This window comes from Alternaria rosae (genome assembly GCF_020736505.1).
Source record: "Alternaria rosae strain MPI-PUGE-AT-0040 chromosome Unknown BKA58scaffold_3, whole genome shotgun sequence".
In the NCBI taxonomy this organism is placed as follows: Eukaryota; Fungi; Ascomycota; class Dothideomycetes; order Pleosporales; family Pleosporaceae; genus Alternaria; species Alternaria rosae.
In genome coordinates, this window is record NW_025763572.1 from 3109760 (window position 1) to 3136549 (window position 26790).

Genomic DNA, 26790 nt, shown 5'->3' on the forward strand with positions numbered 1-26790 from the left:
GTTGATTTTACATGTGCCAAGCAGGCACCACTGGCACGGTTCGCGAGGCGCGATGGCGCTTACCTCAACCGGCAACACCTGGGTCGGTGTATAAAGTACGCAATGTATCACGATTTAGAACTTTCAGCATCGTTTCTCGCGCTGCCTAATGGGTTCGGCAATTTCATATCTTAATGGGCCACTGCCTCAGGATGAAGAGCGAACGATTGCAACGCAGTCGCCATATTATCCCCTCGAAGCCAGCGTAGAGCCAGAAGACACGAGAAGCTGGTACTGTGATTTCTGGGAACATGCATTCGCAGTACCTCACAAAGATGGGAAGGGCATCATCATCTACGAACCGAAAGATGAGGATACAAGGGCTAGACCGGAATGGGCGATCAAACGGCTAAGGAAAGCTTACGAGCTTCTTGGAGAAGGCCATCCGAGGATTGTTCGGTATGTAAGGTTCGAAGAGTGCTGTGTTGAAGTTAACGCGATGATAGGCGTACCGGCCTTGTGTACAGCGACGCCGGCAACGGGGTGATCGTCGAAAGACTTGAACCAGGACCACACTGGGGTAATCTTCCTGTCATGACTTTACCTGTTCCCAAAGAGCCTTCCAGAGAGGACCGCATCATGCTGGCCCTGTACTATCGGTGGGCCTTGCAATCGCTGTCCGCCATTAGCTATTTCCACTCTCGCTCTATATACCTAACATTCTTCTCGTCTACCAATGTGTGGTTGCGCCCTGATTATTCACTGGCTATTTCAGGCTTCATCAGTGTTGATGGGCCAGAGCTTGATGCCGATAGTAGACGAGAGGCATGGAAAAAGGAGAAGCGGTACGAGAGACGAGAGCGAAGATGCCAAGAATGGCGTGCTGCCGGGGCTCCAATTTCAGAATATCCTATGGACGAGAATGAGGGTGAGAGCGAAGATGAGAAAGAAGAGATCCCGGAAGACTTTTCTGGTGGTTGGGATACTTGTGAATGGGCGGGAGATGGCGGCGCTATATACTACGACGACTATCCCACGGAGTTTCCTCGAACGTGTGGAAGTCATCGTGAATCCTTGTGAGTAATCATTGCTCTCGCATACATCAAGACTTGCATGCGGCGGTTCGCTAACTACATGTTTCCGATACAGATTCTACTGGGCGACCTTTGTCTGGGAACTCATGACCAACGCTCACACGGCTGAAGCGCACTGGAAACGGGGCATAGAGTGGGATCCATTCTCTTCGCCTGAAGGCGGCCCACCGAAGCCAGCAAAAGATTGGCGTGATCAGCTCCAAGTGCTAGAAGAGGCTAGGCTTGGAAGTGTCTTGCTCAAAGCCTGGAAGAGCGAATACGAAAGCGCAGAGCAGGCCGCCGAAGATGTCAGAAAGATTGCAGAGGAGGTGGGTATCAAGATCGTCAGCAGTGCGTCGGAAGTTGATGATGCTTGGATGAGGGTGTCCCAACAGGATGAAGTCGATATCGGCGAGCCTTGGGGAGATGTTTTCGAACTGGATGAAGCCGAAGGGAGGTGGGGTCCTCGAACGCTCAGGTTCAAGGGACAGGATGCGCATGTGAATTTGCCTGCGACACAGCAGAAGGCAAAACCAAGGCTACTAGTCGATTAGACTTGTCGTTACGTACTAGCCGCTATGAAATTTAGGTAGCATGCGCCACTGATTCAAGACCGCGTTCTAGGGCGAAGAGCGTCCATATCTTCCTCTTTCATGGTCCTTCGTTACTGCTTCATGCATGGTCGCAAGCGAAGCATATAGTTGGTGGCAATATGTGAGCCAACTAGGCTTCAATCTTAGATTGCTGAGGCTCTGCGACGCCGATTGCGCGACACACGATGATGCTCCCACGTATACCCGGCACATCGCCAGAGAGATCATCATATCAAGAAACGCGTTACTGGTTGCTGGAAGGTCATCTTAACTTGCTCTTATTGAGCTATTTAGTGTTGATCGCAAGCCATCAGCCACTGCTTCGGAGTGTGTAACCGAAGGAGTTGTTAAGATCGTCAACTAATGCCACGCCATCTTTACTCTGCCGTTACCTGCCGGATGTGAGAGCTAAGCTGTCGGGGGATCAATCTGGCGGTCAAGCCTCCAAGATCATGTCGGTGGAAGGCTGCGTTTGTGCGGGGTGGCCAGGCAGGCCGTGATGTTCGCCCGTGTCTCAGATATGTACTTACCCGCAGATCGCACCAACGAGATGCCGAACCTATGAAGTGCCGTGTGGCTCGGAGAGTAACTACATACCATTCACAGGGCTAGGCGCTTTCGGGCAGGTACTTCAATCGGTTCACTAGCAGACTCATCCACATTAAGAGTTGTGGAGCGTTTCGTCTTGCTTGTATCGATGCTTGCGGGGGGTTCATATTCTCGACTCGATGGAAGGCATTCGAGTGGCGGAAGGCTCGGGTCGGAGACAGAACGTTGCTTATCGAAGACCTGGATTAGATAGCACAAGCCGACAGATCCGGTCCGAAACTGATATGCAGGATAGCCATATAAAAGTGCATGAGCTAAGAGGTGTCTGCGTCCGGTGAGCGCATGTCATCAAGCGTAAGAGATTGTACATTTATCGCGGCTCCTCGCAGAAGCTGCAGTCGATCTCACCTATGAAAAAAAGTTTTTGAACACGGTTTTGGTGTTTCGACGCAGCCATGCTTGAGGCTGCGTGTCAAAGATGTCATCCAGCAGCCTAGATGCATGTCATATGCGGTGTATCCGGTGTGCTGATAGGCCTCCGGATACGACAACGCCGCGGGCTTCCGGCAACAAGGACATTGGTTAAACGGAGAGCTGAAGATTGGAGGGCGTGACGAGGCGCATAGAAGGGCGTCGAACTGCAGTAGACAGGTCGACAGCAGCTTGATGTGCAGTAGTAGATCGACGCTGCGCGAACGTGTGCTGAGCCGCACCACAGAACGGTCTGAAGCTCATGCAGTCTAGAGTGTAGTTGGATCAACATCGGTTGTAGAGACGAAATAGCACTGCGATACACGGAAGGGCGATGTGCCAGAATGTTTGACATACGATATGCGCAGCGGTGATGCAAGCGGGGCTGAGTGGTATAAGTGCAGACACAGATAAGGGGTACACATCCGTATCACCAGGTACGATTACCAGTGACCGAAGGACTTCAGTGTAACCAGCGGGATCTTACTTCGTTTCGCGGCGGATGATTGGATGTGCTGGCGGAGCGGCACGAAGGGCAAGCAAACGGATTGGAGGTCAGCAGGACACTGTCATAGCCATTGCGACTAGTTACTCAAAGAAGAGGTCCTGATATTTACCGAAGACCTTGCAATGGTGGCTTGTAGTGGTCAGTTGCCTTCTTTTGGCTGGGTTGAAGCGGAAGGGTGTAGTGAACTGTGCATGGGCCAACAAAGGTGGGGTCATGACGCCCCGCTCTAGCGCCATCAATCAATGATGGCTTCTGCACTGGCATCGTGAAGGTCGCTCACACTTCGACGACTTCATGGACTCAGCTCCATGGCGAACAGGCCAAAAAAAGCAAGAACCACATCAATCATTCGCTGGCGATTCGAAACACTGCAGCTGTGTTGCATATGCGACCTTATCCACAAACCACCACCATCAGCCTGCATACAACAACAGCCGCTATGAGTCCTTCAATATGCACGCGCATCGCGTATATGCACATTCTAGATGATCCCTAACTGGTCCGGTGAAAATTGAGCCTCAATACACGTAGCAAGCAAGCTATGCTGCGCGTTCACGCGAGAGGGCAGAGCTATTTGCCTGGTTTCCCCTCAGCCTGGTGGCTGAGACCGGTGAGAGCCTTGACATCCCTCTGAAGTGGGGCTTGCGAGCGCCCTTCGATACGACCAATTAACGCTTGTTTCATGTATGACCCCCGGGAAACGACTGGATGTGGGTTTTGTACTCCTAGGGGGACCACAGCTTCGCTTGCATCAACAGAGTGTTACTACTGCTCCGGGGAAATATCAAGAGCAACAATGTTGTAGTATGACAAGAAATTTCCCAATCTATATCTTTGGTCAACGTCCTCCTGTTTCTGCCTTAGACTTTCTAGTTCGCCCTGTCGTTCACTTCCCGTGTCTTCGTCCCATTGCTCTTCCCTTTTCGATCATCGGCATCAAGTCTTCAGTCACTTGAGCATCTAGCCATCGGCTATACTTCCTCCGTTGAAATTTTACCTCCTATAACCTTCATGAACCATTCAATGGCGACTCCGCAGCAGGCACAGTACCAGGGTCAAGTACCCCATCAACATCAGAATGTCAGCCAACCACGACAAGTCCCAAATGGGCAACACCAGAGCTCTGGACAACAACAGAACTTTGGACAGGCCCAGCAGAAGCCAGCTCAGCCTCAACAGCAACCTCTAAACCCATACGCCAACTACGATCCCCAATTGGCCTCCTTCATCTTAGAGAAGCCAAGGAACGCCACTTCCTGGGAGGATGCAGCACCCGAGCAGCAACATGTCGCACTCCAGGGGCTCCACAGTGAATTGCACAAGTTTCGTCGAAACCATGGTAACGTCAAGAAGGCGTTGAACGAGATCCCTTCCCCAAACTGTCGCCGGATCATCAACGAGCTCGTTGAGGACCAGAACGTTGAGCTTGCGAGGTACAACAGAACCATTCAGTATAGACTCGCAAGCGTTGTAAACAAATGGCGCTCGGTCAACCGTCGAGAAAGGCAGCTGGTGCGTGTAGACATCATTCTGGAGACTGAACCTTCTGGGTTTCAAGAGCCCATGCAAGTGAGAGCTGTGGTCGGAGGTGCGGGCAATGGACCCCAAGATGCAAACAAGAACAAGCAACCAGGAAACTCGCAAGGTCAACAGTTCCCGAACCCCTCTAACAACCCCAGCCAAAACATGCCACCGCAACAAAGACCTCCCCAACAGCAGCAACCACAACATCCTGGAGCGCAAAACTTCGGACAGCATCCTCCAACCCCGGGCCACATGAACCCAATGGCAGGTCTTGGAAACCCTCCTCCACCACCTCCGCCTCCGGGCATGTCTGCACCACCCGAGATGGGTCGTCCACCACCCCCGCCGCATGGTGGAGCGGGCCAACTCATGCCGGGCGCGCCCATGCAGCATCTTCCGCCTCCTCCTGGCCAACACCATGGCCCGCCCTATAGTCAAATGCCAATGCCTGGTGCGTTTCCGGACCAGATGCATATGCCGCCAAGTGGCATGAGGCACGTCCAAGGCTTGAATCCTGATCACCTCAGACATCAGAAGACAAGACACAGGGTTCGTCACGATGTTTCCGACTCATCGTCCGACAGTGACTCTTGGGAGTCTGAGTCGGAAGACTCTAGCTTTGTCAACATTGAACACGATCATATAGATGTTGACCGACGTGGACGAGGACGTCAGCGGCCCAGCAAGAGATCAAAGAAGACTCAGAAACATCGATCACTGAGCAGAGCTCGAGGCCTCAGTCGCAGTCGTAGCCGAGGCCGTGCGCCCAAGAACAACGTCGATCCATATGTTGCAAAGACCACCCGTCGACACCGGACTTCAGACATAATTGATGATCAACGCAATGGTAGGCATAGCCCAGAGTCCTTCGCCACGAACTCTTCTCGGTCCTCCCACAACAAGGTCCCGCCTGTTCACATCCACCTGAGCACCAACAATGTCGTCGAGGACCGAACACGTTCCGGTAATGCCTCACCAGTTGGCCTCTTCAACGAGAAGAAGAAGAAATCTGGAAAGTACTACACCTCGCATGGTATGGCTAGGGAGACCTCCTACTCGTCGTCAGAGCGTGGAAGCGGCACCGAGTCTATGAACACTACATCTGTTCACACAGCAGATGACGGTATCTTTGACACTCCTTTACGCCGCCGCCCTTCTTTCACGCACGTTCATCGTCGTCAGAAAGTCTCTTACGGAAGAAAGTCACCAAACCCGTTCAGCCAACCGCACCCCAGCCACATCTACGACGAGGATGTTGACCATCGTCGGGTACAAAAGGTTAGATACCACAAGGAGACAATAGACGACTACCCACACCCCCAAAGCCCACGCGCACACACGCACGAGCCAGAGTCATACTTCGATGACTACCCAGTTCACACTACTCGTCCAAGCCTACCAAATCGCCGTGCTACCCTTCCCAACCCACCCAACATGCATAATCCGTTTGCGCAGTCACACTTCCCACCTAAACCAGTGCGCGCCTCGTCATACCTCGCAGATAGGCACGAGCCAGGCTATAGCTACCCCCAACCACGCGCGATTGGAGATCAAGACGAACTGGATGCGCGATACGCACTCAATGACATCCATGCGGCTCTTGAGCACATTCAAGACAAGAAAGAGCGATCGGCCCGACACTCGAACATGATGGGCAGGAGAGACTCGGCCTTCCAGTATGAAGACGATGAGTGGCATGCTAGGATGCCGTTGAATGGGCGACGTGGAGGTTATGATAGGTACTAGGCGATACACATGCTCTGCTTTCTTGCTCCTCTTCTCAACACTATCAATTTGCCTATGTGCGTGTCATCCTTTCGACGATACGTTCTGGCAGATTTGCTACTTCTACTCAACTCTTCGCTTTGGGCTCAGGGATCTGTGAGGGTACATCACAGTGTCATGATTATATTTGGGGTGGGCATTTTGGATATACTATCTCAACCTATATCGCATACCCGCATTGGTTACATCTTCTCCAGCATGACAGTTTGGTACTGTGTGAACCAAGTCCACTAGCCCTGATCCAGCTAGGAAGGTATGAGTACATTTCTTAGCTTTCTTCATTCTCAGCATGAATGCTGCTATCCTTGACAACACATTTACCATACACGTGGAGTAATCGGCCAAGATATCTCCTTGCATAGAAGTGCTGTTCAACGAGAAGACCATTTCGAGCATGATGCGCTGCTTCTTTGTACTTTCCCTGCTCAAAGTGGTTGTGCGCGAGCATAAAGTATCTGGATGGGATAAGTTAGAATAACGTCAAGAGCATAATTGGGCCCGAATACTTTCGCGTATGATAGCAACTCGTCGCGTACGCCCAGTTCGTCCAGTAAAACGAAAGAATTGCGTAGAGTCTAGAGTAGCATAGACAGAGCTAAGGCGCCTCCTGAAGCATACTAGTGGAGGCGTGTCCCTCAAAGTAGATTCTCCAGCGGCTAGAGAGTCGCTTAGAGAATGTACATAAAAAGCACAGACAGTTGCTGTTATCTTCCTATAACAAAGGCTAACATGCTTACTATTCCTTGTTATTCTGCTATAGACCGAAAGTAATAAGAGGCAAGACAACAGGAACAGAATCTTAACATGTACTAGCTATTAAGTATTAGGTACGCTGTAGCTTGATGCTTCGCCCCGAAAGAGGTGTAACAAGTTTGCTACTATAAGCAACAAGGCACAGGTTTCACGCTAGCACTGGCGCGCGCTTCGCTACCAGTAGGCTGGCTGCGCTAAACACAAAGTCTGCCTTACCACCTACAATCACTCAGCGGCTACGAAAAGGCAGTTAACAGCTATCTCTACAGCTGCCTCTCATAGTCCTGCTCATTTCTAACACTGGACACTACACTTAGTATAGGTGCACTGTACTAATTTCAGTAGAGAATGCTTCCAAAATTTGTCTGTAATTTAGCGGCTACGCTATCCTACCCTCCGTGGAAAACTACATTGGATTGGGACCTCCATACAACAATGCAGTGGGAGAGGCGCATACCATTTCACCTCTACGTCCGTCGTAGCCCTGTTGTATTCTGCGGCCAGAAAAAACCCAACCTGCTCTCGCGTTTCTGTACGCTTCCAGCTGAGCTCCAGGTCCGCATACTTGCTTTCTGCTCAGCGGATACCCTCTTCCAGCTCATGCATGTGTCTTCTACCCTCCGCGTAGAAGCATCAAAGCTCTTTTGGGCAGATCCAACCCGATTTTTTCTGGTCAAAGCAGACTGGCTGCTAGATGGAGGCTACCCTGGCTACACATGCTACGACCTAGCTTTCCTAAAACATGTGCAGCAAGTCGAGATCAAGTACCTTCCTAGAAACGACGATGCTATATGTCCTCAAGAAGACGGAGCGGTCCTGGTCCGATATGATCTAATAACCACTTTCTGGAGAAGCTTCACGCAAAGATTTCCAAATGCAACAAGGGTGATAATTAACCAGAACTGGACAACACCTCCGTGTTGGCAAGACACTTACCCTGTTGCGCAGCCAGTGCGTATGTTAATCTCATCCTGCCCTCCAGGACTCGAAATTTCTGCTCTAATCCTAGAGCAAGTGCCTTTTGCCGTTAACTCTGGCGTAATGCCAGCTGCTGAGAGATGGTACCGGTCGCTTTACCAGGCTACAGCGGACGGCGGATGGGCAGGAACTCGGTTAAACAGGCTTCCTGTAACGGTACTAATGCCAACAAAGCGATTGGATGGGCCCGTTGGGGAATTTAAAGCACTTGGACATAGGTGCACAAGCGTGTTGCTTAAACGAAACGCCCTCTGGCCTCTTATAATTGAAGCGATCGATCGGCACTATTTTGACGGTACAAAAGATGATCCTTTCTTTTGCCCATTCCCTAGCTGCAGCGCACGCTTTGCAAGAGCAGGGGAATGGACAATCCATGCCATAGTCTGGCATGCGCAAGAGTGGAGAACAGGACGACAAATGGACATCTTGCCAGATAAGCTGAAGGTTGCTTTTGCAGAAAAAGCAACTACTTTAGAGAAGGAGCTGGAGCAGATAGACAAGCTATATAAGGAACTTTCAAAAGACTGGAACGAAGAAGATGGGCAAAGACAAAGAGAATTAGAGCGAGGCTGGATGACTCAGCTAGAAGTTGACGAGGCTTGGGAAACAGGAAAGAATCCAAGAGAGAGCAGGCTTTGGGCAGAGTTTCTAGAACAGATGGACTCTTATAGAGCCACTTAGTAGCAGATAGCTTAATAGCTAGACACGTAAAGTGAAAGGAGGTTAACCCTATATCAGCCTCTTCACAGCCTCGCAGTACTGTACTCGTACCTGGGGATGATCTGCTGCCATGACTGTCCTGAAGTCGGTAACCTTGATCGATATGGGTGATGTAAGAAGTTGGTGGGGGAAAGTCAGGTCAACCTTTGTATCCTATCAGCAGCGAGAGTTTGCTAGTTTGAAGGCACATACGGAATTTGGGAATGAAAAAGAACCATTGACCTACTCATTGTATGGGAAGGAACACAACGATTCGATATGTGAAAAGCAAGATGGTATATACACTACATAGACGGAATACAAGAACGAATGCGCTATGTCAGCGGATAAGGACCTATCGCAGACTTGTTATACTCATTACGCGACCTTTCGTCGCGCTGATGACACTGTAAGAACAACGCACTCAGCTGTGGAGTAAGATCTGGAGAATATAAATTCTTCTCAACCATTGAACCAGCAAATGCGGATGCCGCCGCCTTCAAGTAATCCTACTTGCCAAAGTGGAGTCGAGCGAGCTCTAGACAACTGTGTTTCGATACTGTTAGCGATATTGACATGAAAGTTCAATGCTCCAGCTTACGCGAAAGATAATTTGTCGTCCCATATACCCAGTGAAACAAGGGTTTTGATGTAGGTCTCTATGTGCATGATACTGCTAGTCTTCTGCTCCTCGGTCACTGTAGCTGTCATGGCTCCGATTGCGGCGTGACAGCTGACTGCCAGATTACGGGCAGACGTATCCATAGGTATGAACGGGGACGTACACCCAACGCAGGTACAACGAAATCCCCAATGGTTGTTCAAAGCTGCTACTCTTGTTTGATGGTGATCCATCCAATGGTTTGGCATGTAGTTCACGAAGATCTCGTCTCCTGCTGGAATGGCTCTGGTTGCTATCAGTCTGGCCTGGCCTTCTGGAAACTGGGTACGCCTTGGCCAGATCTCAAGAGCAGCGTTCGGAACACAGGAATGGTTGATACGGCTAAAGGTCTCGTACACCACGACGTGTATCCGGCGAGGGTTGTTGACACGATTGAAGTCGTACGCATTGTGTTCGAAACGACGAACAATTCGGTCCCGTGTGTTGTCATAACCTGGTTGTGGGCCCAGGGCACGAAATACTCCTTGCTGCGCTGCTTCGAGTTGGGCCACAGCTGAGTGCAATACAGAAATCGGTGCTGTGCGCTGAGCAGCAAAAAATGTGTTGGCAGTACCTGGTAGCAACCATCGGCTTTGTAAATAGCCGGTATCGCAAAAGACCAAGGCTGTTTCCGTATGTATGAGCTCGCCTCGCTCGATGGGACGGGCTGCCATCATACCGAGGCCCCCAAGCGGGCTGTTCCCGATCTGATGGTTCATTGTAAGTTCTGGTCAGGTAATGTTCGCTTCTGGCTGTGTACCGCTACAGTCTGTACATAGATGCTGCATTATATGTGCTGAGCACCGAGACAATTTCATTGTTAGCAAGCAACTTGATGTTAGACTCCATGCAAGACATGAGAGTGAAATCAAGACAAATGTTCCAGAGCAGATGAAGTGTTGATGCCTAGACAAACCATCTGGTTTGCGACACCGCAGCCACAGTGGCCACGCAAGGCCTATTGTGTTTTGTGGAACAGAGTCCAGATCTAACGATCCGCGGGGTCATTTCGTATGCCAGAGTCAGTTTTGTGATAGCGGTCTCAGGCTCCGCGGTGGTGCTACAGGCTCAGAAAAAGAAGCACGTCATGCACGCGTCCTCACATCCACGGATCGCTTGCCTGCCCGCTTGTACCTGCCAAGCCATCAGGGGCGCCATGTGGGGTATCTCCACTCATGCGCGCCTCCAACGCTCACTAGCATCCATTCACAAAGCCATCCATCGACTTCACCTAAAAAAAGCAAGCCCCCATCGCAAGCATCAGCTGCTCGTTTCCTACCCTCTAGCTCACCAAAATCCAATCCATAGATTCACCGCGCCGTCTCGCATCGCACAGAGGCGGCAATAGGACTAGGCGCCACTAACTTTCGGGCTCGCAGCCATGTAGACACGAGAACACGAGCCCCCATCCGAAACACGTCTAGCCCCACGGAGATGACCATGCCTTCTGGGCACGCTGACTGGGCGGCCGTCATTGGGCGGGTTGCGGGAGAGTATTGATATGCTTGTTCTTTACGAGATCCTTTCTCTTTAGGGGCAGAGGGCCAGAACAGGCTGACGGGGCAGGGTAAGTGAATGGGGATTAAAAGTCCTTGTGAACCAGTTTTCTGTCCTACGTGATGCGCGCGCGTGCTGGGCTTCACTTTCTATCGCGTTTGTAGTCGTCGGTCGATCCTTACTTTGACTCTTTCGCTCTTTCCTAATACATTTTACTATCTTCGTCATTACACGTTCGAGGTTCCGCAAGCATTACTGTTGAGTTTCACGACTGCCGACTGCCGTTACTAGTGCATTACAACGCGACAAATTGGGTAGCAAGAAAGAAAGTATGAAGGTGGTCGTTGCCTTGTTTGGCCTGGTAGTCGCCGCGCTTGCGCAAGACGCCTCAACCTCAAGCTGTAAGTTTGGTCGAGGGCAATAGTTTTGCATGTAGTATGCCTGGAATCTCAACTCTAATCAAGCATCCGATGTAGATACCGGCCCAATGTTCGACCCGGACACCGCGCCTTTCTTTGGCCCTAGCACGATTGTCTATCCCTCCGTCACCGAGTCCGCTCCGGTACTTTCAAACTTACCGACTCTCACACCCTCCGGCAGCTCAGCTACGATCTCCCTGTCTAGCAGCGCTATGGCCAACTCCACGCTCTCGACTTCAACGCTGTCGCGCAACTCTACAACATCGCATACCTCGACGCATTCGTCGACACACTCGTTCACATCGGTCAGGACTTCGCGCACGGCGACTCCTACAGCGGACGAGACTTCGCCAAGTGCGTCGGTTCCGGCCGAGACGGGTGCGGGTGTCGCGAATTACCCAGAGGCATTTGGAGCTATTGTAGGAGGACTTTTAGCTGGATTAGCGATGCTGTAGCAGGTTTTAATATCTTCATAGTAGAGACCAGGCAAATGGAAAACAAACACGGTATGCCATGGTATTTAGTTGCGCAGAGGTCCAGTGAGGTTTCAAGACCAACATAATAGGGTATATTGTGATGTGCTCGTGGGTTGACTCGAGCTTTCCGTCAAAGTCATCTAGCATACTTTTCCCTGGTCAAACCGAACGCCTAAGGAACGCCGTCATAATGCAAGTGAACTACGCTGATCTCGCTTGTTCTTACTCCTCCATAGCACCAACCTCTGTCACCTGCTCAGTCGCCTTGGTGTAGTAGGCCTTGAGATCGATCTTGAAGTCTGCCATGGCCACGCCGAACATCTTCAGCAGCGCTGTCTGATGGCTGTTCATAACCTTGCCCTCCTCCGCGATGGTGTACGGCACATCCAAGATAATTTTGCCCTTGTCGAGCCTCGTTGGCATGCCCCATTTCCTGATGGTAGTCTCCATGCTGTGCGGCAGCGGCACATCCTCCTCCTCGGGAATCTCTCCGCCTCTTGAGTGGACTACACCAGCGGGTACTGTGAAGGTCTGTGTAGCGACAACACCGGCGCGCGCAAAGTCGGTTTGCGAGTAGTTGGCAAAGTACTCAATGACCTCGCTGGGCTCGCGGTTGGTAAAAAAGAGTCCGACATTGCCGTTGAGGTGCTTGGTGAGCTCAGAGAGGTTCGAGAGGTGCTCTTCTGCTGGGGTTTGGCCAAGCGCTTTCGCCATGACTTTGGTCTTTCCGAAGAAGAATCTGCGCCTTCGTTAGCTGTGCGCGCATTGGGTGAAATCGCTCCCGTAGACATACCGGCTGTCGGCGAACTCCTGACGGACTTCCTTCAGGTACGAGTTGCGCATGTTCTCTACAGCGAAGACAAAGATGTGCTCAAAGTTATCCGCCGCTTCCTGGACATTGGCAAAGAGCTTCAAAGATAGCTCCTTGCCCTTCTTGTCCGTCTTGGTAAGATGTACGACCTTCTGGCGCTTAGATTTAGGCATGGTGGCGGTATTTCGGGATTGTTGTGGTTGGTGGTTGCGCTCAGGAAAAAGTTCGAAGTTGCGGTCGCGACTTCCAAAAAATTGAGCGGGGATTTTGGCGAACCCCCGATTGGTGCAACCGCGGCTGCTCCGCTGTGGATCCAGATGTCGCTCTTACAATCCCAAATGCCTAAGCACTCAACCTCACCCCAGTCCGCTCGAGATGATCAATCGATAACATAGCGATGTTGGATTTCATGGATAGCGTGCAGCATGCATTCTACGAGGCATCGGGCTGGAACGTCGACAATTCCTATGGCGCACTGAACGCGTCGGCACGAGGTACGTCACACTGGATGTCGCGTTGTGGATTGGATACTGACTTGAGGTGACAGCATTGCTCGACTTTGACATACCCCGTGGGCTGCGCATGCAAATCTCCTCTCTCGCCGCCCCCAATTTCGCAACATCGTACACCCTAGGCAGTGTGGGGGTAGTCGACGGCTCAGTATCCTACCTGTACTCGTCGCTGCCACTACGGAAGGACTTTAGGACGTCCCACATCGATCTCCATAACGTGATACGAGGCTACAAGCATGTGCAAGAGTTGCGGAGACCAGACGAGAAGTGGTCGTGGGAGGTTTGGCATGCAGGCCGACGGATAGACCGCAAGAGTGAGCAGGATGACACTGCCTTCCCGTACCCCCGCTGAGTCGAGACAGACACCCTGTTGTATGGACGCATATTCCTACCACAGCAGAGGCTCGAAGCCCTGTACCTCCGCCGCCTCACCCCTACACGACAGCTGAGGATCGCCGCCGTGAGCGATTCCAATCTCAACAACGGCGGCACGATCCTGACGCTACTGCAAAATGACTTTGGCAAATACAGCACGGAATATATGTACAGCACAGACTCGGCGTTGATGGGCGTCCGGGGTCTTTACAACTTTGGTCCAGGCCCCAGAGTTGCGCCCGCAGAACCCGTCGCTGCAGAGCAGGTGGACCCTGTGCATGGTCGCTTCAGCGCAGGCGCAGAGCTGTACTATGGCATACTCAACAAGAGCGGGGGAATCAGCACAGGGGTGAGGTTCGCTACCCTACCCAACCATACGGGCTTCCCGTATACCATGACGCTCACGCTCAACCCGTTGATGGGAAATCTTTCTTCCACGTATGCTGTCAAGGCTGGCTCCAACTTGGCCCTGTCTTCCCGCTTCGACTTCAACTTCTACTCCTATGAAAGTGAGCTGCAGCTCGGGTGTGAACTCTGGCGTCTACGCAGCACGACCGACGTAGATTGGGCGGTCAAGAAGTTGCGTCCAGACTGGAAACGCCCAACAACTTCCGCAGACGACGATGTATCCGGCGTGCTCAAGGCTAGAGTTGATCAGGATTGGCATATCGGAGTATTGTGGGAGGGCAGAATCAAGGAGCTGCTATTCACTCTTGGTGCGAGTCTGGACCTGAAGAAGAGAGAGCAGATGGTCCGTTCTGTGGGTGTTGAGCTGCAGTACTCTTCATGAACGATAACACGCACAGACGGCAATATCCCGATCGGTAGAAGGATAAAGTATACCGTTTGCGAAGGAAGGATGCACATCGGATCGACTGCCGAACTGACTCAACCGACCCAGCCCAGGGTCGTCGACCACTGTACTGTTCGTCAGCGGTTGTTCTAGAAACGCGTCTCCCGCACATGGTCAGGGCATCAAGAAATGTTTCTAGAAGACGATGGCGTCAAACAGTGGGACGCAAACGAGGGCCGTGAGAGCCTTACAGTATCCATGCGAGGGCGACCATGTGTTTTCTGCACACGACATATATTGCAGGCTAGGACTCGAGTAAGTAGCGAAGTGTGCATGATGGCGTAGTCTGGTCCCGAGCGGTGTAACGCTGAAACAAAGTATGGGGATGAACGCTGCTCGTCACACTGCTTCGGTGCTGTTTGGACTTGTTTTCAATGCAGTAGCACGATTCGCAACATTCTGTTACACTTGACATTCTTGAAGGCGAACGGTGGTTGAGCACGCAGAGACGGATGATGGACTTCCGCAAGTTGTGGGTGCAAGTGGTCTGCAGATCCGGTCGAGGCCGCGCTCGGCGCGGGCCATGATGTTGTTGGTGGGAGTCAGTTTCCGGGTTGGTGGTTGTTGTCACTCGCTTGCCGACGCGTCCACCATTCACACCGCCGTGCCTGGCGTAAGCCTTGCAATTAATGGTGCAGGGAAGCGATCGGTACTATAGATTGACAGCTGTAGGGCGACAAGACGGGCGACGAGCTAAGCTGAGTCGGCACTCTCAAGATCAACGAACTATTGCGGCTTGCCAAATGTGAACAATCTCGATCCCGTGGCTTTTTGACCGAGCGACGAGCGTGTCAGGATGGGTGCGATTAGACGGCACGGGCGCCGATGCTCGTCAGGATCTTTTCTCATGCTCGGCTTACCCGAGCGATCCGCACGAGGCTCGCAATCAAGTCTTCACGATACCGGAATGGGTCCTCTGCCGCAGAGTGTCAGCACCAAGAATGCGGGCGCGTACGGCGATGCAGGCCAGGTGCGACAGACACTGACGCGTGCCAGGAATACCTTGAACGCCCTGCCTGTGCGCTTTCACGCTCACGCTCACAGTCACGCTCTGGCTCACAATCACGCTCTGGTGTGCCTTGCCCGATGGTTGCCGTAGTGAGCGCTCGAAGACGCAGGGCTCCTCAAACACGACAACCGTAGCGCCTCATGCTCGCGCGTCGTTTGGCCTGTCAGAACACGCTAAAGCGGACCATGAGGATGACAGCTTCGCGGCCTTTTTTTTTTGATAAACGAGCACCATTCATGCGTGCTGTTCTGACAGGTATCGCGATGCGAGTTTGTTGTCGCGGCCAGCCTCGCGGCAAGGATTGCCCTATAGGCGGCGGCCTCCTGAGTCTTGGAACAGAGCCTGTCGGTCGACCCTTGCTGTCACGTCTCTAGTGGCGCGACTCCGAGGTACCTCGCAGTAGTCCCCCTGATCGGAGCTATTGCGGGCAGCGCGTGCAGGCGGGCAGAGAGCACGCCGCACGCGCACCGACGGATGCTGTGGCTGTTGTGTCGTGGTGTAGAGCGGAGGAACATCCGGTCAGAGTGTTGCGACGAGCATGGTTTGCTTCAGAACATAAGCGTTTTGGTGCGTCACCACTGGTCTCGCGCCTCCAGGGCGGGCGTCGAGCGGTGGTGCCGTTGGGCTAAAACCGTCTCTCTGGCCAGCTAGCGCCCTGCCCAGCCTAAGCTAGCCGGCGCGCACCTTCCCCCCGGCTTCAATGCCCCTTCCCTTAATCTCCCCTTTCCCAACCACGGTCGCTCATTTACATCTAAGGCCCTGCTCCTCTATCCGGATTCCTATCGTCACCTTTGCTGTCGGTGTGGTACCTACATCTTTCTCTTTCTCTGTCGACTTCTGCGAAGTGCCGCCACTCCTTTCGGCCTTTGCCCACGTTCCTTTCTTCACAACCCTCCTTTAGGCTTTGTCTGTCCGCTCCTTAGCACCTCTTCCTTCACTCTTGTCGACTTGGACTCGCTTTCGGACGATCCATCTGCTCCCCGGCCAGCAGCTTCCTTCACCCTTGACCCTTCTCACACGCGCCTGGACGGTGTCTCGAGCTTCTCACACGCGGATTCCTTCTCCCGTGACATTGAACTCTTACCAGCTTCGCATAGCTCCACTATCTTCACCCACCTCCATTGCTTGGACCATTACTTCACGACACTTTACGAACCAAGATAGACAGAGGTGTCAGCTCGATTGCTCCCTCTATATCTCCGACCCCGCTTCGAATCGAGTCCAACTCTCGCGCTCCGATCACCCCTACCACCCAATATGCAGTCAAACGACGACGCAATGGTCTCGCCCACGCCATCTCCACCGGCGTCATCCTCCACCCCGACACAGGGCTCTGCCCCACGCCGACCCCCGCGCAAGAGCACCCTCACCCAGCAGCAGCGCAACCAGAAGAGACAGAGGGCTACTCAAGACCAACTGGTGACACTCGAAGTTGAGTTCAATAAGAACCCCACGCCCACTGCTGCTACCCGCGAAAGAATTGCCTCGGAAATCAACATGACCGAGCGCTCAGTCCAGATCTGGTTCCAGAATAGGTAGGAAAAACGAGCAGTGTGATGCTTGTGCGCAGTACTGACAATCGCGTAGACGTGCCAAGATCAAGAACATTGCCAAGAAGAGCATCGAGAACGGTGATGACTGCAATGATATTCCAGAGTCCATGCGACGATACCTTGCCCTCCAAGCCATGGAGTCAGGCAAGTCAATCGGCACTAGTTTCCTGGGACGCGCAGGCGGTATGCCATACGGAAGTGGCATGCTCCTCAACACCGACGCCAACAACTCCAAGGTTGTCATCCACCACTTTGCTTGCCGCTCCCTCAGCATCGGGAACTGGAGACGAGTTGGACAAAGCGCCATGGACCTGGTGGTATTCTACTCACCCGAGAAGTGCTGCATCACCTACTACATCAACAACGACTCTGCGGGATACAAGATTGAGTACCCATTCTCATACATCAAAAACATTTCACTCGAGAACGGCGACATGACCGCAATCGCCGAAGGCGCTTCACAACGTCCCGGCGGTTTGATTGTCGAACTCAACCGCCCGCCGAACTTCTTCATGGACTCCTCCGGCTCCGGAGGATTTTTCCAATGCGGCGACTTTACCGAGGACCAGCAAGCATCAAACATTATGTTGCACCACTTGGGTGGTCACCCGAAGGTGTTGAGCGGTCAGTTGGCGAAACTTGTCTCACTGGAGTCGTTTCAGAACCGACACAACATGTTCGACCCAAACACATTCGCCGTCTCGGCACCGGTCTCGCCCATCAACCACCGGCCCGCGTCCCAACCAAACCACCTCCAGCACCCGCATCACATGGGCATGTTTCAGGAGACGCATCTTGCACCTCAACCCTTCCAACCGCGTGGTCACAAGCGCCAGCGAAGTCGTTCAGTGCCTGTTGCGATGGACTTCTCTATGCTTCGCAACCCGATGCCATCTTTCTTGATCCAACAAGAGCCGTCGCCGTATGTTCCTAACCCTGAGATCTTTGCGCCGACGCCCCAGAGTGCAGGCCCCATTGGTCCTCACCTGAGCATCGACACTTCTGCAGGGTACGGCATGGACTACCGACAGTACCCCATGTCCGCCACTACCGCCAACTCGCCTTCGGAGTACGGCACGCCTTCCTTTTTCACATCGGGTCCGTCAAATGACAACATCCCGGCATCCAACTATGGCCAGTACAACATCCCCCCCTATGTACATACACCAATGGGCCCGCCACCTTCTGCATCTCACCACTCGCCTATGCCGGCGATGAACCACCCTGACCCTATCATCGCTAACCAGTCACCACCACTGGGATCTTTCGGTCGTGACAACCACAACGATGTGTACCCAATGTCGCATGACAACGGCATGTCCGACGAGGCGCTACAGATGACAGACATGTACGCCAAGCAGAATCTCAACATGCCGTTTCGGTCACCGTTGATGGACGACAACGTCGACGACTTGGACATGCAGAACCTGGTGTCATTCGGCTCGTTAGACCCTTCAAGCATGTCACCGGAGCATCACCAGATGCAATGAGCAGCTCGCATACTACCGTCTGTTTGTCAATTATTCTTTTGCGTGCTCTTATACCCGGTCGCGGTTGCTTTCTTACGAGGAAGCTTGGTGCGTACGCCCTGCCGCTTGGAACAGTGGCAGGGCGGTTGCAACTCTTGCTCTCCATCATCGCTCATACTTAATGTGGTCGTCGTCTCTCACATATTGGTCTCAAATCCTTGGAACTACAAAGCCATGGGGTTTTCCCGTCGCTTGTAGGAAGCCACCCTTCTACTACTTTCCATCACTACTCTTCGTAACGCAGGTTGAACGACCACCATACAGGGACTGGTTATTGAACACGGCGTTGCTCAGGATTGGGTAGGCTTGGAACTATACAGAGAAATGGCGGACTGGTGGAACCTGCGCTGGTGTTGGCAGACGTCAGCAGCATATGCTGGTCGTCTTTTTTCTTTTTGGATTGTTTTTTCATTGTCTATCATCTCTTCTTTTTCTGTTGCGAGCTAGCCATTGTTTCATATGTTGCGTGCATCTCGGAATTTTTCCTTGTCGGGCTCGACTGGCAGATGGAGGGATTGCCATTTTAAGGAGATCTTGAGCTGCGGGGGTTGTTGTGGATTACAGAGCCGCTGCGCGTGCTTGAGTATGTAGCTTCCAAAGGGGTCTCCGGTAAACAGCTGTTCTTCGAGATCAGTAAACAAATACATTACATTATTTGAACCGACCTGGGATGGTGCCAGTAATGTGCTATGCGATGTTGTGTAGAGCTGTCAGGCAGCGGGGAAGTGCCATGTTATAGCAGAGTGAAATTACGATGGACAGGTTGTCTCGTATCCCCGGTTGCGAGATGAAAGTCCATCGTAATTTTACAGCGAATCCTCGCACTAGGAAGGGCTACACAGCCCATTTGACAGCGCATTAATGAGCGTGGTCTCGGGCCAGCCCGTTGAACCTCCACAGGATGATTACAAAATCGGGTGGGCCAATCATCTGCTGTAAGGCTGTATCATGTTATTTCATGCTACACATGCGTTTTGTAAGGAGTGTAATTGTCGCGTGGTGACTGCTGCGCAACAGCGGCACGACGTCTTCAAATATGTGGCCGCATGTGCTTGTATGCTAGTCGAAGTTGGAGCCGAAGCCGGAAAAGGAAATAGCACTGCAATAAGATCGTCGACTATGCGTGGTGGTGTGAGTCCCGCGACGCTTACAGCATGCCAAGCGGGTGGGCGAGCACGTCGTGGCTGACAGCAGAAAGCAAACAGCGATGCGTGGATGACAGAGCATGCGGTGATTATGTCAGGCTTGTCAGACCGAACGTTGCTCAAGAACTGGGTCAAGAAATCTGTTGTAGTCGATGACGTGCGGCGAGTCTCATTGGCATCGCAGGCGCGCAGGCTCATCGAAGACAAGCTCTGGGCCCTGGCGAGAATGGCCCGAGTTGCAAGGCTCTTCAGGCTCGGACGAGGTACGGGTCTAGTCTGGCAAGGCTTGCGATGTCCGGCAGGCGAGGAGGGCGATTTGAGGGCGAAGTGGCAGCGATCGGCATCGAGTTCCCCTGACGTTGTGCCCCAAGCGGCGTGGTGCCGAACGGGACAATGGGGCTGCTCATTTCACGTTTCGTTGGGCCAACCAGCAGGCCACTGCGTGTCGACTGCACCACCCCTTGCCCTCGACGCTGATAAGTGAACCGCCAGCTGCACGCGACCCACGGCTTTTCTTCTCTCGCACCACACCCACATCTTGTCGCTCATTACTTGCCTGTTGGTGTTGATCGTCCCAGGACTTTCACGGCATCTCTACGTCACGACCGGCGGCGCAGAAGCTTGGTGGTTCGTAGCAAACGGCCGCGCCACTCAGGAACACGAAAAGCGTTGCGACAGCCCATCCACGTACCGGTACATCAGCCTGACGTGCAGCTTCAAGCCTCTGTTCACTGCACCGCTCGCACCACGTAGGTCCAATTCCTCCAAGCGTCCGCGGCCTCCCGCTGCGCCTGCCCAATCCCATCCTTCAATTTCCTTCCCAGCTTTCGTCCATCTCCTGCACGCTATCCGGTACTGCCGCTCCCCGGCTTTGTCCATGCTCCGGGTGCATGAGCGCGTCAGTAGTACTAAGACTCCCTCCCTCCCACCCACCGCACTCCCAGCTCTCGCTCGCCGACATCCTCACGCAGCGCCGCCAATTCTTCCTCGAGTCGCCTGCTGATCCCTTTCCCGTCTAGCTCCTCCCACGACCTCCTGCATTCTTCACCGCCAGCTCCGACTTGGGACGATACTCGAGCCTACACCTCCCTCCGTCTGTCCTGCCTACTCTAATACCGCCGTCCGAGAGCAATTGCTGCAATGCCTGTTCGAAGCATCAACCCGTTCGCATCCACCGCCCCTACTCCCCCCCTCGATCCCTCCACCGAGAAGCGCGAGTCAGCGCGTCGACAATCCTTCGCAAAAGGCAACAAGTTCACCTCCCTCTTCGGTGGCTCTCCCAAATCACGGACCGACGCCGCTCTCCTGCGTGAGGCATTCGTCGCACAGCAACAGGCGCTGCTCAACAACCCCTCGCCCTCGCAAATCTCGCTCCCGACCATCAATCTGACTACCGCGACCGGTGAGAAGATGCCCACCGAGCCCAAGACACTCTTCCAGCCGCCTTCACCAGAGGAGCAGCGCCGCCTCGCACGAGCACACGCACAATTCGGTCCCCTTGGCTCCCAGAAGCACCGCTACCTCAGCAAATTCGAGGGCGAGTTCGGCGACCCCATCGAGGACGAGCCGCCATATTATTTCCTTTTCACCACATACATCAGCTACTTAATCCTAATAGTATTCGGACATGTTCGCGACTTCTTCGGCAAGCGCTTCAGGAAACAACACTACAGCCATCTGCAGGAGAAGGACGGATATGCGCCCCTCAACAGCGACTTTGACAACTTCTACACGAGGCGGCTGAAGATGCGCATCAACGACTGCTTCTCGCGACCGACAACCGGTGTGCCTGGACGCTTCATCACCGTGCTTGACCGCAAGTCAGACGACGGCAACAACACCTTCAAGATGCTCGGTACCACCACAGAAACCCTCAACATGAGCTCCTACAACTACCTCGGATTCGCTCAATCAGAAGGCCCCTGCGCAGACGCCGCCGAAGCTACCATCAGGAAATACGGAATCTCAATGGCCAGTCCCCGATCAGACAGCGGTACTTCGGACCTCACCGTCGAGGTTGAGGATCTCATTGCCAAGTTCGTCGGCAAGCCAGCTTCAATGGTCTTCTCTATGGGTTTCGTTACGAACGCTACCACTTTCCCTACCATTGTTGGAAAGGGCTGCCTCATGATCTCTGACGAACTCAACCACTCTTCCATCCGATTCGGCGCTCGTCTCTCCGGTGCCATGGTCACAATGTTCAAGCACAACGACATGCGCGATCTCGAGCGCAAGCTCCGTGAAGCCATCTCGCAAGGTCAGCCCCGAACCCACCGCCCATGGAAGAAGATCTTGGTCGCCGTTGAGGGTCTCTACTCCATGGAGGGCACCATGTGCAACCTCCCCGGTATCATCAGCCTGAAGCACAAGTACAAGTTCAACCTTTTCGTCGACGAAGCCCACTCCGTCGGTGGTGTCGGTCCTCGCGGACGCGGTGTATGCGACTACTTCGGCATCGACCCCTCGGAAGTTGACATCCTTATGGGCACATTGACGAAATCATTCGGTGCGAACGGTGGTTACATCGCCGCTGAGAAGCCCATCATCGACAAGCTCCGCACCTCCAACGCCGCCATGCTCTTCGCCGAGTCACCTGCACCACCTGTCCTCATGCAAATCTCCTCCGCCCTCCGTATTATCGACGGTTCCATCGTCCCCGGCCAAGGTGAAGAGCGTCTCCAGCGTCTCTGCTTCAACTCGCGCTACCTCCGCCTCGGTCTCAAGCGTCTCGGCTTCATCGTCTACGGCCACGACGACTCCCCTATCATCCCCGTCATGTTGTACAACCCCGCTAAGATGCCCGCCTTTTCCCACGAGATGCTCAAGCGCAAAATCTCCGTCGTCGTCGTCGGTTACCCAGCCACACCCCTCGTCTCATCACGTGCCCGCTTCTGCGTCAGCGCTGCGCATACCAAAGACGATCTCGACCGTATGCTCACGGCTTGCGACCAGGTTGGCGAGCTTCTCCAGCTCAAGTTCAGCAGTGGTGTAGCTGGGGGTGCGGAGCCTGAGGAGCTGCTCGAGATGAGCAAGGCCGCGGATGACAACAAGGAGACGATGCCCAAGCCCCCAAGGTGGAGGATAGAGGATGTGCTCAAGAGGACTGTTGATGATGTACAAGGGACGCTGCGGTAAAAAGAAGTATTATACGTATCTTATATATGTCCTACGCAGCATCTTCTTTTCATCAACGGTCTTGTCACTTGACCGTCATCTTACTGGTTTCACGACGTTACTTAGCACTTTTGGAGCATATCGGCGCGTTTGCTTGTACCATAATTTTCTCGATTCAATACCCTCGCTGTTGGCTTTTTTACACTACTAAACTTTTTCTATGTCCACATGGCATTGCACTTTTCTGAAGACATGATGATGATGTTGTTGAATTTCCGACTTGGGATGATTACCTGTGTGTTTGCGTTAATGTTTTACTGACGTTTACTTGCATGTGGTTTGAGAGCTGACATATATTGAGGGTAGTCGTAATATTATGATGAAACAACTAATAATGGTAGAGCGTAGAGCGTAGAGATGTACATAGATAAGAGATCTATAGATACATAGTGTACAGTGAAGGGCGATAAAGGATATGGCGATATAGACAATAGTAAACGAACATGAACCTAGAATCTTCTTATCCATTTTCTCTCTTTCTCTTGACGTTACCCTCTGGAATCTTTTAACACGAACATGTTCTCTTTGTATTACTAAGTTTTGAAAGATGTAACCAGACTGCATGCTGTGCTTCTTATTCGTTCTTCTATTACATTCGACTAAATCAAAACAAAATGATACGTGAGGGGAGAGGGGAGAGGGGAGAGAAACGAGAAGCAAGTGTTATTCGGAATATGCAGAAGAACGAAGTGAATGTGATTAGGTAGTAGAACATGATGCATGATTTTTGAGACAACAGGTTGTAAAATTTTATTGTAATCTACTTCGCTGTAATAGTAGGAGGAGAAGTACATCTAACAGCCAAAAGGGATCTAGAATATCAAGCGGTCAAATCCCAATTATTTGAGATGATGTGCCAGTTAATCGAAGCGTAAATATGATCTGAGCTGAGTGCAATGATTTAGAGATGAAAAATGGCGAAAATGCGTGAGGGGAAGATTCTCAAAGACCAGCTTGCTCTAGACAGTAGTCACACTCAAACATGACTGCATCACTCTCAGAGTTCAAACGAAGATTTCTGGTATCATAACTGCAATTCAACAATCAAACTATATACAACTTCAAAGTTCTCATAAAACCCCTCATAAACATTCATACCACTCATCCAATCCATCATCCATCGCTAGGCAAAAGCAAACTCACATCCAAGCGTTTAACCGCGGGCAAGAGTAAGACCGTAAGCAGACAGAATCTCGTTGACAGGCTGGAAGTAAGTGACACCTCCGCTGGAGCAGTCACCAGAGCCACCGGAAGTGACACCCTGGGCCTGAGAACCGCTGTACCAGGAACCGCCAGAGTCACCGGGCTCGGCGCAGACGTTAGTCTGAGTAAGGCCAGTGACACGGCCCTCAGCGTAGGAGACGGTGGCGCCGAGAGCACGGATGGTGCCGCAGAAGACACCGGTGGTGGAACCGGAGCGGCAGACGCTGGCACCGGTGGCGGAGGCGGTGCTGCCGGAGACGGGGAGGGTGCTGCCGGCGTAGTTGTTGATGCGGCCCTGGTACGTGTTGCCAGAGGTGCCGCGGATGTAGGAGTAGTCGTTGCCGGGGAAGCTGGAGCCAGCAAAGGTACCGATGGTGGCACCGGCGCTGGTGGTGGCAGTGTTGCCAGTGGTACCGCAGTGGCCGGCGGAGACGAATCCACCGGTGACGGAGAAACCGACGGAGCAGCGGCCGGCACGGTTGATGTAGTAGGCGTCACCACCACGGACGGTAGCAAGGACGGTGGGCATAGCGGCAACGGTCTTGACCTCGTACTCGGAGTCGGTGAGACCAACCTTCTTGGCGAGGTCGGCAGCGGAGGCGGTGCTGTCGGCGAGAGCCTCAAGGACGAGCTTGTTGGAGGCAACGTCGACGTAGTAGGCGGCGATGCCAGACTCGGAGCGCTTGGCGGACTCGAGGTCCATGTTGTCAAGAGCAGCCTTGGCCTCCTCGAGCTTGGAGAGAGGGACAGAGACGAGGAGGGGCTTAGCACCGGCGGCCTCGACCTCGGAGGCGGAGGCCTCGTCGGTGACGGCAACGGTGAGGTCACCGTCAACGAGGTAGGCACCACCGAAGGAGGCACCGGTGGCGGTGCGGAGCTGCTCGATGACATCGGTGGCCTTGAGCTCGCGGGCAACACGAGCGTGGGCCTGCTCGGCATCAAGTCCAAGGTCGCGCTTCATGGCAGCGAGGATGTCGGGGTGCAGGCTGTTGGCAGCAGCGGTAGGGGCACCGTAGACGATGGGCAGGAAGACTGCCACGGCAGCGAGGAAGTTGGTGAGAACCATGGTGAAGATACCGAACGTTGATGTTGTAGTTGCGAGAGCGAAGGTAGTAGAGTGAGTGACACTGATGAGAGTGATGATTTGAAAAGAACGGGAATACCCTCCTATACTTATACTTCCTTTCCCTCTGGCGTCGTAACTTGCACCATGTCCTCGTCCATTGCTGTGCAGGATAGAGCCCTAGCTCGCATAGTCGGCTACGAACTGCCTCCTTCCTCATCTGCTACGTGGTGTGCTTCCACGTGCTTGCAGTATCAGAAAGGTAGTCTACAAAAGGCACCTCGCAAGAGCTGTAAATTGGATCGACCGCTAACCACAATATCTCCTTCCTCTTCCGCTGCAAGACATGTTTACCCCGGGGGACTACGTTTCAAGAGTATCGGAAAGGTAAACCCCATAGGGCACTTCACAAGACATTGCCCCCACGGTGTTACACCCAAAAAGGCACTTGACAAGACATTCGCCCCTCGAAGCCATCGAGCTATCGATGTAGCAGCTCTTAACACGAAAGTTAACGGTCTGCAAGCACCCCTACGCTATCCAGGTACGCGAATCCGTTCAGGAAGGAGGTTGAGATACGACAGAGATCCGGTAGGGTTAGATAAGCGAGTTGGTCGGATAATGTGCCAGCCTTAGGGAATAACCCCGCACGGGCATAACCGTTCATGCAGAAGCCAGACACACCTCTTTACCATACCTTCCTGATTCATCATTTGTCCCGCTGCCAAGAGCCAAGACCTTTATCTTCTAATATCGAGGGGCGCTTAGCAGATAGGAGCTTTTGCGATGGCTCTCGTTATTCGCCGACTTTCCTGTAGCGTCGGTAGTTTGGCGTTCTGCCTTCTTGGCGAGCTCGGGAATCGCAAGGGCATAGTCCACCTATTCTGGTGTTTAGTAGTAGTCCAGGTGAATGGCCAGTAGATATGCGTCCTAATCGTGGTGATCGTCACTGGCAGCTCCCCGGGGTTGAACTTGTGAGCGTAGCGACAGTGTCTAGACTCGTAGAAAATCCCTGTGAGTCAGGGAACTTTGCCGGTTCGTCAATGATCAGGAAGGGTCCAGCTGCTTCTAAGCGATCAATTCTCGTGGTCTTTACCATTGGTGAATACGCGGTGGAAGAAGTTTAGTTAGCTCCTGCGCCGCCCGTCGGATACTAATCGACCTAGAATCCTGCTGAAGTAGGACCACAACTTCCCGCACACATGTGCTGGCGCTGTTCGGTCATACTGTATGGACTTTGTTTTTCCGTGTTCCTGTATCCGCAGCAGTAGCGAAGGATCAGAAGGGAGGGTCGCTCCGAGCGGGTCCTACACACTCCTGCTGCCGGTACTCGTATTAGAGTACAAGCCTCCAATCATCGCGAGGCCTTGGCAAGTATCCGTCAATGCGACCTCGGAAGACTAGATACATGAGGGATAGCATACACATTGCCACAACCGCTCGTAGCGTCCTCATGCCCAGCCGTTTGTCGTGCCTGAATCAAGGACGGCTGGTACCTGGCTGCAAGCGTAGTGGCTGCAGGCGTGACCCCGTATTGCGCCATCGTTCTACAAGCCGAGGTGAATTTGCTGTGCACGCGGGTACGATGAAATCATCGG

General features: G+C 53.0%; 10 protein-coding genes across 10 annotated transcripts; 7 read left to right on the forward strand and 3 right to left on the reverse strand.

The window, feature by feature from the left end:
• The first annotated feature begins 53 nt into the window (after positions 1-53).
• On the forward strand, positions 54-1639 carry BKA58DRAFT_137907 (uncharacterized protein). Its single transcript, XM_046164519.1, has 3 exons — positions 54-438; positions 486-1055; positions 1129-1639. The coding sequence occupies exons 1-3, from the start codon at positions 149-151 to the stop codon at positions 1604-1606; spliced, it is 1338 nt and encodes a 445-aa protein (XP_046028217.1). The 5' UTR covers positions 54-148; the 3' UTR covers positions 1607-1639.
• Positions 1640-3927: 2288 nt separating this feature from the next.
• BKA58DRAFT_137913 (uncharacterized protein) lies at positions 3928-6538 on the forward strand. The gene has a single exon (XM_046164520.1). The coding sequence runs from the start codon at positions 4185-4187 to the stop codon at positions 6441-6443; it is 2259 nt and encodes a 752-aa protein (XP_046028218.1). The 5' UTR covers positions 3928-4184; the 3' UTR covers positions 6444-6538.
• Positions 6539-7465: 927 nt separating this feature from the next.
• Positions 7466-9240, forward strand: BKA58DRAFT_381281 (uncharacterized protein). The gene has a single exon (XM_046169998.1). It carries the CDS (start codon positions 7584-7586, stop codon positions 8892-8894), a length of 1311 nt encoding a protein of 436 aa, XP_046028219.1. The 5' UTR covers positions 7466-7583; the 3' UTR covers positions 8895-9240.
• A 269-nt stretch (positions 9241-9509) lies between these two features.
• On the reverse strand, positions 9510-10956 carry BKA58DRAFT_455406 (uncharacterized protein; the record flags this gene model as incomplete). The annotated part of the gene is made up of 2 exons (XM_046174545.1): positions 9510-10280; positions 10939-10956. 2 exons carry the CDS (start codon positions 10954-10956, stop codon positions 9510-9512), a joined length of 789 nt encoding a protein of 262 aa, XP_046028220.1.
• Positions 10957-11225: 269 nt separating this feature from the next.
• Positions 11226-12066, forward strand: BKA58DRAFT_137921 (uncharacterized protein). Its single transcript, XM_046164521.1, has 2 exons — positions 11226-11471; positions 11547-12066. Exons 1-2 carry the CDS (start codon positions 11402-11404, stop codon positions 11942-11944), a joined length of 468 nt encoding a protein of 155 aa, XP_046028221.1. The 5' UTR covers positions 11226-11401; the 3' UTR covers positions 11945-12066.
• Positions 12012-12994, reverse strand: BKA58DRAFT_357948 (mRNA turnover protein 4). Its single transcript, XM_046168699.1, has 2 exons — positions 12759-12994; positions 12012-12704 (listed from the first exon to the last, which is right to left on the reverse strand). Exons 1-2 carry the CDS (start codon positions 12947-12949, stop codon positions 12188-12190), a joined length of 708 nt encoding a protein of 235 aa, XP_046028222.1. The 5' UTR covers positions 12950-12994; the 3' UTR covers positions 12012-12187.
• A 59-nt stretch (positions 12995-13053) lies between these two features.
• Positions 13054-14607, forward strand: BKA58DRAFT_137923 (uncharacterized protein). The gene is made up of 3 exons (XM_046164522.1): positions 13054-13270; positions 13324-13602; positions 13651-14607. Exons 1-3 carry the CDS (start codon positions 13174-13176, stop codon positions 14451-14453), a joined length of 1179 nt encoding a protein of 392 aa, XP_046028223.1. The 5' UTR covers positions 13054-13173; the 3' UTR covers positions 14454-14607.
• Positions 14608-16604: 1997 nt separating this feature from the next.
• BKA58DRAFT_137967 (homeoprotein) lies at positions 16605-18648 on the forward strand. The gene is made up of 2 exons (XM_046164523.1): positions 16605-17060; positions 17113-18648. Exons 1-2 carry the CDS (start codon positions 16783-16785, stop codon positions 18566-18568), a joined length of 1734 nt encoding a protein of 577 aa, XP_046028224.1. The 5' UTR covers positions 16605-16782; the 3' UTR covers positions 18569-18648.
• A 1830-nt stretch (positions 18649-20478) lies between these two features.
• On the forward strand, positions 20479-23381 carry BKA58DRAFT_381290 (serine palmitoyltransferase 2). Its single transcript, XM_046169999.1, has one exon. The coding sequence runs from the start codon at positions 20893-20895 to the stop codon at positions 22885-22887; it is 1995 nt and encodes a 664-aa protein (XP_046028225.1). The 5' UTR covers positions 20479-20892; the 3' UTR covers positions 22888-23381.
• Positions 23382-23781: 400 nt separating this feature from the next.
• BKA58DRAFT_138033 (trypsin-like cysteine/serine peptidase domain-containing protein) lies at positions 23782-25449 on the reverse strand. Its single transcript, XM_046164524.1, has one exon. It carries the CDS (start codon positions 25193-25195, stop codon positions 24080-24082), a length of 1116 nt encoding a protein of 371 aa, XP_046028226.1. The 5' UTR covers positions 25196-25449; the 3' UTR covers positions 23782-24079.
• Positions 25450-26790: the final 1341 nt, after the last annotated feature.